Source organism: Mesoplodon bidens (genome assembly GCF_964165515.1).
Source record: "Mesoplodon bidens genome assembly, chromosome: 14".
Lineage (NCBI taxonomy): Eukaryota > Metazoa > Chordata > Mammalia > Artiodactyla > Ziphiidae > Mesoplodon > Mesoplodon bidens.
Genome location: NC_138170.1, coordinates 67,702,555 through 67,715,369, shown reverse-complemented (window position 1 = coordinate 67,715,369; position 12,815 = coordinate 67,702,555). Strand labels below are relative to the sequence as shown.

Sequence of the window (12,815 nt, the reverse complement as noted above, 5' to 3'; positions counted from 1 at the left end):
TATATTATAAGAGGTCAATGCAGAAATCATGGAATTTGAATGTTTGAGCGTAATGAGGCCGGAGCTGTGTGGGCACAGAGCCCTAAGAAGGTCAGAGGAATACAAAGAAAACCATCTCAGCAAGGGTAAAGAGAAACTAGGAGAGCAGTGGGCCAAGCCTGAGACCGTCCAGAACTTGAACTCATTCAACTTCATACATTTGAAGCTGTGTCTGTAAGACTGAGAGCGCCTCCCCACTCTGTCTCACCAGCTGTTGGATGCTCTGGGCCGCAGAGCGAGTGGCGTAGTAATGCGCGATCAGCAGCATGGTCTCGAACTCCTCGTGGGCTGGAGAGTTTGCCTCGCTGGACTTCACCAAGTTTTCACACTAGAGCAGGGAGAGTGCACAGCCTGGGTCAGGGGTCAGAGGAGTGCCAGGGCCAGAGTGGTCAACTGATGGCCACCTGGACAGAGGAAGGTAGAGTCCGAGGGTGGAGGTTTATGTGCGTGAAAGAAAAGACGAGGACGGGGACAGGCGGAGTGGCCTTTCGGCTCTGCTGTCCAGGCGACTTCCTCACCAGGTTGAAGAGGACGTCCCGAAGGTCAGCCCAGTTGTGATAGGCCTCGGCACTGTTGGTCCCGGGGGAGCTCACCATGTCAGTGAAGATCCTTCTGTAGATGTTGAAGTTCTGGAGGGGGAGGGGGAAGGAGAGCTGAGTGAGAAGAGCACAACTAGAAGAGAAAGTCAGGGGAAGTGGGGCCAAAGAGGAAAACGGGCTGTAAACATGCGCACGCGCGGAGGAGCTATGGGACGCTGCTGGACAAAGTGTTATTTTAAGAGAAGAGGAAGAAGGGCAAGAAAAAGCGATTTCTTCCCATCTGGCGCCGTGGGTGTGGGCAAATGTGGGACTGTGAATGTGCAGTCACACTGTTAACGGGGTGACAGTGTCCGGAGAGCTGTGATGCTCAGACAGGAGAGCGGTGCTCACTCTGGAGGAAGTTAGGAAGGCCCTAGAGGTGTGTGCGGTTCATCTCTGAAAGACTGTTCCCTGCGTGTTAGCTAAGGGCACGGGCAGGTTGCTGGGTGTTCCTTCCAAGGATAAATCCTCTAGAGAGGCTGTACATTCCTGAAGAGGCTGGGTGGGGTCTCTGGGGACGATGCTCTCTAATGAAAGAATCCTTTGAGAAGACAGATCCTGAGGGCGTGAGTGGTTCTTGAGAAGGTAAGAATTTCCTTGAGGAAACGTTCACCCCAAGGAGCCGGCTGATACCTGTGGGTTAGCAGGGGCTCCGTGTTGCACATACAGGGCCAGTGCCTGGGCACAGCCACCCTCTCGGATCAGGTGAGTCGCATACAAAGCCACGTACTTGTGCAGAATCTTGTAGTTCTGTTCCAGAGGTGCAGGAAAAGCAAGGGGAGGTTGGGGTCAGTAAGACCAAGCAGTGAGGGTGGGGTGGTGACTTGAGGCCATGGATTTGTTTAGGCGGCCAAGGGCATATGCAAGCCAGGCCCAGCTAGGCCTCTGACCCCACTGTCAGAGTGTGAAGACTGAGCTCTCTGACGCTGATTAGGGATCTCTGGGGTTAGGGCTTTGGAGGAAGTAAAGAGAGACAGCTCTGGGACAGGTGGGGAGTCAGAAGAATACATAGAAGAGCTGGCAGTGGGATGAAGAGAGGAGTACCTGCTTGGTAGCGGTTTCAATGCACTTGTCCCACTGGCCCTGCTCCACATATAGGTCCAAAGCAGCCACCACATCCACACCCACCAGCTACGGATCAGTTGAAAAGACAGAGTTACACGAGGAGAAGGAGACAGAGAATCTCTTGAGCTTGCCTCCTGCTGACTCTGCCAGTCTCACCGAGTCCACTTTGCCCTGGTTCTTGAGGAAGTCTTTATAATGCTGGTCCACATAGTCTTCATACCTGTGAAGATGTGCAGAGATCTCGCACTTCACGGTCCTGGGATGCACACCCTTCCCATGAGGACTTTCTCCCAATCTTTACAAAAGGAAGTAAAGAGAATTTCTAGTGAGGAGGGGTCATGAGCTTACCGGGGATCTAACTCCTTAGCCACACGCTTGGCCTTGTTCCATTCCTCACCCTCAATGAAAGCATCGATCGCTTCCTTGACTAGGTCCAGGTTCAGATAGAGCTCTGCAGCCTGCACAGTGGAAAGTCAGAGACTGGAGATCATCTTTCCCCTCCCTCCCCAGTCTCCCCTCTGGGAACTCTCTGTGAACTCTGGGGAAACAGAAATGCATGCCATGCCTGCCGGGAGACCCACCTCATACAGCTTCCTGAGTGCAGGTGTCACCTTTCCACCCGTCTCTGTGCAATCTATTTCTATTCAGTCCCAGCACGCTACTTACTGCACTGTATTTTCCAATTCCAATCAGCTGGGGTCCCACAGCCCGAACTACTTCCAGACTGCGTTGGGGAGGTAGAAACTTGATGGAGAGTTCAGCTGCCTGAGTGGTTGAACAGAAGATAGAAATGGGTAGGAGAGACAAATATTGCTGGGGGGTCCTCGACCTGCTCTGTTTTTTCCCCTCCAGTTGCCAACTTTCTTGCACTCTTCCTCACTTTCCGCCCTCTTGGGCAAATCCTGCCTCATGGTCCATCAGAGCCTTTAAATAGAGGACCTACCTGTTCCTCTCAACTCATCCTCTTTCAGACACTCATCGCTGTCTGAGATCACTGCATTGGGTCCTGTCACCTTTGACAAACTGGTTTCTCAAGTTCTTTGTCACAAACAGAATCTTAGTAGCATGGTATAGAGAAAGAAGCCCTAAAATCTGAGCCCAGGGCATTCTGCAACTATTTGCTTTAGGCTTTTCTGAGCTTCAGTTTCTTCACCCATAAGAGTGATGGTCAGGGCTTCCCTGGTGGTGCAGTGGTTAAGAATCCGCCTGCCAATGCAGGGGACACGGGTTCGAGCCCTGGTCCGGGAAGATCCCACATGCCACGGAGCAACTAAGCCCGCGCGCCATAACTACTGAGCCTGCGAGCCACAACTACGGAGCCCGTGAGCCACAACTACTGAAGCCTGCATGCCTAGAGCCCATGCTCCGCAACAAGAGAAGCCACTGCAGTGAGAAGCCCACGCACCGCAACAAAGAGTAGCCCCCGCTCGCCGCAACTAGAGAAAGCTCGCGTGCAGCAATGAAGACTCAGTGCAGCCAAAAATAAATAAATAAAAAATGAAGTATAGAATCTTTAAAAAAAAAAAAAGAGTGACGGTCAGTCTAGGTTTGTACTGTCCAGAACAGCAGCCACTAGTCACATGTGGCCAGTCCCAACTGCGACGTGCAGTAACCTTAAATGTTTCAAAGACTTTAGTATGAAAAAAGGAATGTAGAATACCTTGATAAATGTTTATATTGATTACATGTTGAAATAATAGTTTCGATATATTGGGTTAAATAGAATATAATTATTTTCACCTGTTTCTTTATACTTATTTGAATGTGGGGCTACTAGAAATTTTAAAATTACATGTATGACTTAAACCTTTGTGACCTGCATTACATTTCTACTGGACAGTGTTGGTCTAGATGACCTTGGAGACCTCTTCTAACCCTAAAACTCAGTAATTCTAAAAACCCAAGTGTTCCATGAGTTCACTCTGTTTGCACTGTGATGCTGACACCCTCACCAGATTTTAATTTCCACATGGTCCAGTTTAGCTATAGTCTATGCTAATCTTCCTGGTCTTCCCCCACCTATTCTTGCCTCTCTTTTTTTTTTTTAAGTTTTTGGCCACACCCCATGGCATGTGGGATCTTAGTTCCCTGACCAGGGATCGAACCCACGCCTCCTGCATTGGAAGGCAGAGTCTTAACCATTGGACCGCCAGGGAAGTCCCTTGCCTCTCTTTCTTTACCTGCCAAACCCTTCAAGTGCTCCCATCCAGGAAGCCACCCTCTGACTAATCTGAAGAAGGTATAGTCATGAACAGACCCGAGTAAACAATGACCCAGAGTAAGATACAGAAGATGCTTAATACTTGATTAAAACCTGTTAAACTCTCTTAAAGTCCTTTCTACTTCCTTCCCCTCCAACTTCTAGGGGCTATTCAATTACAAGGCCTCACAAACCTAAGGGAAATTCTGCAGGGGCATCAGCACACCAACATTTTATTCAGGGGCTGATCCATCTCACCCCTTCATAACTCCCAATACCATATTTCCCTGCATCTAAGGCACATCATTAAAGTATACATGTATCCCCATCTCAAAGATACCAAGAATCTATCGTAGAATTGATGAAACATATTAGCTTGGCTTAATCTGCTAGAGGCTTCTTTTCAGGAGCTGCTGGGTAGAGGAGGGGCCTCTGCTTTTTTCATGGCCTCCATCTGGCCCAGCTCCAGGGTCTGGATTTGCCCTTCCAGCTCTGACCCTAGGCCTACCTCCTCCCTCACGAAGGCTCCCCTACCCCAGCCCACAGAGATCTCACCCTTCTCTGAACTCTACTTGAATCACAGACTTCAGTCTTCACTAAGTTGCGATATTAACTAATTGAGCCACATGTTAGTCTACCTTCCCCCAATTTCTGACTCTCCGGGTTCTGTGTTATATCCCTTTTTATAGCCTTCATAGGTTCTGGATCTAGCATCTAGCAAGCACTCAGTAGATACCTGCTACCTGATTGAAAACAAAAAGACACAGGAGGAAAAAGATGAATGTCTGAGAAGGAATGCTGGATGTGAATGGAGGCCGGGAAGCATAGGGCCAGGCAGGTGTGGCAGCCTCACCTTCATCCAGCACTTCTCCACCAGGCTGCTGCTTCCTGCGTCCCGCACTTTGAGGTAACAGTCGACTGCACGGCTGTATTCTCCAGCCTGCTCCCACTGTCGAGCTTGTTCCACCAGTCCTTCCATGCCCCTGTGCAGATGAGTGTGCTTGTGACCAGGAATGGGAGGGGCAGCGTGGCCGATTCTGTGCACACCTTCTGACCACCCACCCCCAGCCCTGCCAACATTTTCGGGTCCCCTGGCTTCATACCTGGCCCCCTTCTTGGTAGCTTCCCGCTCATACTCTTCCTGCAGTGCCTCCAGCTGGCCAGGCACGTAGTCCTTGCAGATCCGCAGGGCATCGCTCCATAGTCCAGCCTCCTGCTCAGATTTCCAGGTATCAGGATGGTTAGCGGCAGGCATGACAGCTTTCCAGTGCCACTCAGGTGCCATGGCCCACTGATCCCTAGGTCCTGGGACTTCTCTTCCCCTTCCTCTTTGTCTCCTTCCCCCTCCCCAGTGTTAACCTCCTGTATCATTCTCAGTACCAGGGCTCAGTGTAGTGCTCTGTGGGCTCTCATGTCCTCTCACCCTCCCCTCATGGCCCTGAATCTGCTGACCCACCTTATAGTAATTGAGGGCCAGGCCTGGTCTCTGGGCCCGAAGCAGCAGCCCTTCTGCTTTCTGGAAGTCCTTCTCCTCCAAGGCCCCCCGGGCCTGCCCCACGAGCACCTCAGCGACGCTGTCAGGGTCGTGGGCCTCGGCCACACGTTGAGCTGCCTCCCAATCCTGGTTATGGACAAACCTGCTCCCAGATGAGGACAGAGAGGAGGCTGAGTATAGGAATGAGGCCTCCACGATGAGAGGCAAAAAGCCATGTCACTGAGGGGGTATAAGATTTATTGGTACTAGGTTTAGATGAAGGTGAAGATGACAATGAAAGATCCTGGGGCTGAGTCTGGGAGGACAGGATGAAGGAATTTATGGGGTAACTCACATGAGGACTGCTTCCTTGGGTTTACCAGCCCTGATGAATTCAGCTTCAGCCTCTTCAAATTTTCCCTAGACGGAGAGAAAGGCAGCCATACATGATGAGACAGAGATTGGCATCACAGGCAGCCATGAGACAGGAGGTTTGACTGCCTGGAAGCAGTGGGCTAGGGGATGGGAAGGAGGGCTCTGTGGTCAGAGTCAAAAGCAATGGAGAAGAATCACATCCATACCTCATCCTCCAGGTACATAGCGTATCTGAGATGAATCTCAGGGGTTTTGTGCTTGAGGGCCAGCCGAGAGAGTTCAAAAGCAAATTCAAAGGAGCTGAAATGGAAGGTGCAGATAAGGTTTGCCTACTCTACACTTCCTTTTATAAGAGGAAAGGAAAAACAGAGGGCAAGGATTGAGAGGAGGAAAAGGCACAGATTAAGAAAGACAATCAATATGAAATGATAGAGAAGCACAGAGAGCACAGCACTGACAGGGAGGAAGGACTCCTGGTGCTCTGACCACCTCCTCCTGAGCCACATCTACATTAGCAGAAAAATAATCTTCCCAAAACAAGTAAAACTACCCGCAGCAATCTGACTCGATGCAGGATTACTCCTGGTGTTCTTAACATTTACTTAAGAAAAGCTCACTTTGGGCAGAAGACCTGAATAGACGTTTTTCAAAAGAGGATACACAGAGGGTCAACATGAAAAGATGCTCTAATCATCTAATCATCAGAGAAATGCAAGTCAAAACCAAAATGAGATAACAACTTGCACCTGTAAGAATGGCTATCATCAAAAAAGGTCTACAAATAGCAAATGTGGGTGAGGATGCGAAGAAAACAGAACCCTTGTGCACTGTTGGTGGGAATGGAATTTGGTGCAACCAATAGGGAAAAGAGTATGGAGGTTCCTCAGAAAACTAAAAAACAGAACTACCACATGATCCAACAATTCCACTCCTGGGTATATATCTGAAGAAAATAAAAACACTAATTAGAAAAGATACATGCGAAAGACAAATACTGTATGCTAACACATATATATGGAACTTAAGAAAAAAAAATGTCATGAAGAACATAGGGGTAAGACAGGAATAAAGACACAGACCTACTAGAGAATGGACTTGAGGATATGGGGAGGGGGAAGGGTAAGCTGTGACAAAGTGAAAGAGCGGCATGGACATATATACACTACCAAACGTAAGGTAGATAGCTAGTGGGAAGCAGCCGCATAGCACAGGGAGATCAGCTCGGTGCTTTGTGACCGCCTGGAGGGGTGGGATGGGGAGGGTGGGAGGGAGACGCAAAAGGGAGGGGATATGGAAACATATGTATATGTATAACTGATTAAATTTGTTATAAAGCAAAAAAAAAAAAAAAAAGATACATGCACCCCAATGTTCATAGCAGCACTATTTACAACAGCCAAGATATGGAAGCAACCTAAGTGTCCATCAACAGATAAATGAATAAGGAAGATGTGTTCATATATACAATGGAATACTACTCAACCATAAAAAATGAAATTTTGCCATTTCCAACAACACAGATGGACCTGGAGGGTATTATGCTTAGTGAAATAAGTCAGACAGAGAAAGACAAATACTCTATGTTGTCACTTATATGTGAAATCCAAAAAAACAAAACAAATGAATATAACAAAACAGAAACAGACTCACAGATATAGAGAACAAACTAGTGGTTACCAGTGGGGAGAGGAAAGGGAGGAAGGTCAAGACAGGGCTAGGAGATTAAGAGGTACAGACTACTATGTATAAAGTAAATAAGCTACAAGAATACACTATACAGCACAGGGAATATAGCCAATATTTTATAATAACTTTAAATGGAGTATAATTTATAAAAATATTGAATCACCATGTTGGACACCTGAAACTAATATTATAAATCAACTACACTTTAAAAAATTAATAATTTAACTTAATTTTAAAAAGGAAAGAAAAGCTCATTTTGCATTTAATGGAATCACACTTCCGTTACTCAGAAGTAAGTTACTGGCTTAGTGCATTTTAGCTTTAAAAGCTGTTCTCTTTCCACCTTTCTCCTTAGAATAGCCAAAGATTAAACACCATTCTGAGCCTCCTGGGGAACAGGAGCAGAGTTACTAATTATTCTTGCCTCTCTATCAGGTTCTTCCAAGGATCTCTCCTTACCACATTTCTTCACTCTTGCTTCAGCCTCTAGAAATGCTTTTCAGTTATACATCAATTTCCTTTCTCTATATAGAGGCTCTGTCTGGAATGGGGCCAGCAGAGGGAAGGCTTGGGGCCTCACCAGTTGTCAGCAGCATGGTCAATAGCAGCTTCCAGGAGTCCCAGCTTATTGAGCAGTCTAACTGCAGCCTCACCTCCCAGGCTCTTTGCCCACAGATAGGCCACGTGTTTGTGGGCATTAGCTCCTCCGTGAGCCTTGGCCACCTGAAAAGCAAAGCCACTTGGCAATCCTCCAATACAGGGGTACATGGCTGCTCCCTTCTCATCTCTGACCTGACCTCAGCTTGGAGAAAGATCAGGTGCCTCTCCTAGAACAGTAGGAAGAGGGCTAAGTTTCAGGGTCTATTAACCTGATTAGGGTCCCAGGATGGATTTCAGGTCGTTCACAAACCATTAAAATTGAAATTTTAAAAATTAAAAGTGAAATTTTGTGCATAGGTGTGGACTTTTTTCAAAGACACCCATGACCAGTTTAGAATTAGACAGTTACTTGAGAGTGGGAAAGAGGGATGGATGAACCCTGTACCTCCTTACCCAGTAAGGGTAAGAACTCCTTACCCGGTAGGCCTCTTCCCAAAGCCCATTGGACCGGTACATATTTACTGTTGCCTTCCACTCCTGGGCCTCGAGGTAGTGATATTCAGCCTCCTGTAGTCGGCCTTCAGCCTCCAGCTCCTGGGGAGAGGTGGATCAGGATGGAGAGAGGGGGATATGGAGCCTGTTTGGGGGAGAGATGGGCAGGGGCAGGAGAAGGGCTCACCTTGCCCAGGTGTAGGTGTGTGTCACTGAGGAGATCTGGGTGGTGCTTCCCTACTAGGCGGATCATATCATCATACAACTTGCGCTTTTTGAACATGGTGATGGCAAGGTCAGGCTCTTCCACTGTCACATACAGCCTGGGGACAGGAGATACACCTGCGGCCTCCTAGACCAGATTCCTGCGGCTAGAGTCGTTCCTAAGGGATTCTGTCACTGCCTCTGGGCAGAGGGCACGTATCTGCAGACCCCATCCCTCCCTCTAACCCTGAAGCCCCATCTCCTGCTACAGCTCCCCTGGGGCCACGTCTCACCTTTCAGCCTCTCGGTACTTGCCCTGCTTCTCCATCTCCTGAGCCTGGGTGATGTACAGCACCGACACATCTTCTGGTCTCATGCACTTCATTGCCAGCTGTGCGGACACACAGAGCCAGGGTAGCCTCAGGCACCAATTTCCAAGGGAAGCAGAGGGAAATGCGGAGCGGACAAGGAAGTGGGGCCTCAAGGGAGCCCGTTTTCTCAGGAACTCTGAACCTTCCCAACAACCATAGGCATTTGGTTAGCGTCACCCTCCTAGTCAGTTCAGGGAATCCCAAGTCCATAATGAGCAGAGTAAGAACTACATTCTGCTAAGGCAGGAGGGCCAGAGGCACCCTGTGCTGGGGGCACCTGTTCCCACTACCTTGCTCCTACTGTACCCACTGGGCTCTGGGAGCAGAAGCGAGGACGGTTAGCAGTGTGGCCAGAGCTTCGGCAGAGGTATTTCAGATTCCCTAGCCCCCAAGCCCATCTGCTGTCTTCAGAAGTGCGGCTTTGGGAACAAGGGCCTCTCTTCATCCTTGCCTTTCCCTATGGCTAGAGATCAAGGTTACCCAGACTGTTTTTTGGTACTCTTCCTCAGCTTTCAGGGAACCCAGCGAAGTGGGGAGATCAGAGACTAAGCAAAGTGGCAACATAACCACAAAGGTGGAATTCTCTTCTCATGAACTCTGCCCATTCCCTACCTTGTGGGCTTGCTCCCAGCGGCCAGCCTGGGTGTACATGTCTATGGCGTCTTTCGTCCGGCCGCCCTTAGTGTAGAGCTCCTCAGCAATCTGTGGTTGAGACAGGCAGAGGCAAAAGGTCAGAGCATCAGAGTGAAAGCAGCCTGTAGGAGGAAAGAACAAACCTCACTTGGGATGGAGCAGAACCTGGGATACCATTATCCTATAGTCACAGAGAAGCCAAGATGACTACAGGGGTTTCAGACTTCCTACTGTTTTGAAAAAAGACCAGCCTGAAACAATATGAGGACAATACAGTGGGAGTTTAAGAGGGCCTCACGTTTCTGCAGTGCAAGGCAATTCTATACTCTAACTATATTGGAGTTATTCTTTTTAGTTAATTAATTTGTTTTTGGCTGTGTTAGGTCTTCATTGCTGTGCACGGGCTTCTCATTGCGGTGGCTTCTTTTGTTGCAGAGCACAGGCTCTAGGTGCGGGGGCTTCAGTAGTTGTGGCTCGTGGGCTCTAGAGTGCAGGCTCAGCAGTTGTGGTGCACAGGCTTAGTTGCTCCATGGCATGCGGGATCTTCCCGGACCAGGGATCGAACCTGTGTCCCCTGCATTGGCAGGTGGATTCTTAACCACTGTGCCACCAGGGAAGTCCCTATTCTTTTTTTTAATTTTAATTAAAAAAATTTTTTATTGAAGTATGGCTGATTGACAATGTGTTAATTTCTACTGTACAGCAAAGTGATTCAGTTATACGTGTATATATATATTCTTTTTCATATTCTTTTCCATTATGGTTTATCACAGGATATTGAATATAGTTCCCTGTGCTATATAGTAGGACCTTGCTGTTTATCCGTCCTGTATATACTAGTTTGCACCTGCTAATGTTGGAGTTATCCATGAAGCATCACTCATGCTTGTACAGGAAAAGAGCTAGAGACTTGCTTTATATGTCTGGGAGAGGGGTCTGTGTTATGTTAGAATGAAATGGGGGAAATAAACCTCTTTCTTCCCATTCAGGGTGGTGACACTGCTGGGTCCCAGAAAGAAGGATTTGGAACACTTCTTGTTCTGGGTTCCCTCATCATCATCCTGTACCGCATTGCTTCAGGCTGCAGAAAGGGGCTCTCCCTCACCTCGTACTCCTGCAGAGACGCATAGTGTTGGGCCACACGAGGATAGTATTTGGACGCAGTGTTCTGGTCCTGTAGATCTAATATATAAATTGCCTTCTTCCACTGGCGGGCACCCAGGGCAGCCTCAATTGCCTTAATGGAGCACCTGGCATAGTTGGGAAAGGTGTAAATATGTATGAGCAAAGAGGAAAATAGATGGAGGTAAAGGGAAACCTCAAGCATATTCCAACCGACATTTTGAGATCTCTCTTATTTTAGAAAGGCCCTGGCACCCTAACTTTCCCCGTCGCCTCTCATCTCATGCCCAAATGTCCTCTACACCCCCGGACCACCACACCTGGCTTCAATGTAGTGATTAATGGCCGCGTCAAGCTGCTTCTGCTGCACCAAGTGGTCCCCCCACGCCTCCTCTAGTCTCACCACCTCCACTGGGAATGCCAATCGAGCCAGCTCCACCGCTGCCAGAGACAGAGAGGGCACTCAGCTCAGACTTCAGGAAAAGTGAGATAGAGAAATGAGGCGTGGAATACAGGTGAGAAGTGGAGGGACAGCGGAGCACTGAAGCCAGTCAGCCTGAGCAGAGGCACAGAACAGGTGTGGGCGACTGTCGGGGCTGCAGTCCACAACACTGAGGGATGGGCTGTGGGTGGCTAGTACCTTTCATGAATGCGTTGCCTTTACAGTAGCACTCCAGGGCCCGCTGTGGATTTCGAATCTTCTCAAAGAGATCACCTGCCTGTTAACACATTCCATATTACTACAAAGATACCCTTACTGCACAAAAATCAAGTATCAGCCCCCAAAGGAGGCGAATCAGCCACTAGTCAGGGAGGGCTATGTGCTCCAAGACCCCTCTGGGTAGGAAAGGGGCACTGAGCCCTGGGGGTAAGGGACAGGAATAGGAAGCCAGCCATACCCTTTCATACAGTTCGCTCTTGATAAGGGCTGCAGTGATGCGCTCTACCAGCTCTGTGGTGGCCAGCAGTTCCTCTTGGGTCAGCACCAGCCGAGCAGCTTTGGCAGGGAGCCCAGCTTTGAGGTAGAGGCTGATGGCTGCTAGCCCGTCCCCTTGGCTCTCCTGAAGTTCGCCTGCTCGCTCCTCTTGCTGTGTGTCCATCAGCCACTGGTAGTAACCCTGGCGCAGCTTCTCTAGGGCTGGGTGCCCCTGGACACGCAACAGAGAGGACCAGGAGTCACATCCCTCCTGCCCTGCTGCTTCCCAGGCTTCTCCAATCCCACTGTAACAACAGAAACCCTCCCCGTCACCAATGTCCTAACTCCTCACCATATCGGGTCCCGGCCCCCGCCCTGTTGCAGTTCCCACAGTCTCCTTGACAAGAGGAGGTTTCTGATATTGGTGGGAGTGAGTTCTGAACAACTGTGGGGAAGACAGAACTGGTACCTTGGCCTCAGCCACAGCGATACATTCGTCCCAACGGTGTAGCTCCTGGTACATGTCCATGGCCTCCTCAACAGCATTCTAGGGGAACCCGGGAAGAGGAAAGAGGGACACCAGGAAGATACGAGAATCAGAAATCAGCAAGCTCTCCTCAGGCCAGCTAAGATGCCGGCCTATGTGGACTGAAAGCCTCATCCTTTACGTATACACAAGTAGAGGTGGATTTAGTATGAAACTAAAAGAAACTTAAGCTTCAGGGCACCTTATTTGCACAGGTTCCTTCCAAAGCAACTTTTCTTAAAGAGGGCTCCTCAAAGTGTATAAACTTTGGGCCTCACAAAATCTGGATCTACCTCCATGCACAAGAATTGCAGAGACAGGCTCTGGAGTATACGGGGAGGCAGTGGACTTTTTATGAAAGAAAGAAGTAATTGTAAGAACTAACACAGAGGAGGAAATTATGGAGGAGTGAAATGAACTGTATAGACCTTTCTGAAAGTTCTCCCCAGACCTTTGGTAGCCCAGCTGACCGGTGCTCATTCCTCCCGAGTTTGCCTCTCTATTTCTCCCCCTCTGATCCCCTCTTCCATCCAG

General features: G+C 48.9%; 1 protein-coding gene across 2 annotated transcripts in view; it reads right to left on the bottom strand.

The window, feature by feature from the left end:
* Positions 1-12,815, bottom strand: part of IFT172 (intraflagellar transport 172) — a 42,420-nt gene that overhangs the window by 1,959 nt on the left and 27,646 nt on the right. Inside the window, exons 21-42 of one of the 2 annotated variants that reach the window (XM_081254260.1) lie at positions 12,225-12,302; positions 11,739-11,987; positions 11,480-11,558; positions 11,160-11,280; positions 10,823-10,967; positions 9,697-9,786; positions 9,007-9,104; positions 8,697-8,832; positions 8,495-8,611; positions 7,998-8,140; positions 5,938-6,031; positions 5,712-5,776; positions 5,339-5,519; positions 4,986-5,095; positions 4,736-4,865; positions 2,349-2,447; positions 2,031-2,140; positions 1,839-1,902; positions 1,662-1,748; positions 1,251-1,367; positions 558-668; positions 248-367 (exon numbers count right to left, since the gene is read on the bottom strand). In XM_081254260.1, the coding sequence (XP_081110386.1) occupies positions 248-367; positions 558-668; positions 1,251-1,367; positions 1,662-1,748; positions 1,839-1,902; positions 2,031-2,140; positions 2,349-2,447; positions 4,736-4,865; positions 4,986-5,095; positions 5,339-5,519; positions 5,712-5,776; positions 5,938-6,031; positions 7,998-8,140; positions 8,495-8,611; positions 8,697-8,832; positions 9,007-9,104; positions 9,697-9,786; positions 10,823-10,967; positions 11,160-11,280; positions 11,480-11,558; positions 11,739-11,987; positions 12,225-12,302 (2,544 nt within the window). The remainder of the gene's footprint in view (positions 1-247; positions 368-557; positions 669-1,250; positions 1,368-1,661; positions 1,749-1,838; positions 1,903-2,030; positions 2,141-2,348; positions 2,448-4,735; positions 4,866-4,985; positions 5,096-5,338; positions 5,520-5,711; positions 5,777-5,937; positions 6,032-7,997; positions 8,141-8,494; positions 8,612-8,696; positions 8,833-9,006; positions 9,105-9,696; positions 9,787-10,822; positions 10,968-11,159; positions 11,281-11,479; positions 11,559-11,738; positions 11,988-12,224; positions 12,303-12,815) is intronic. The other variant, XM_081254261.1, reaches the window with a different exon arrangement.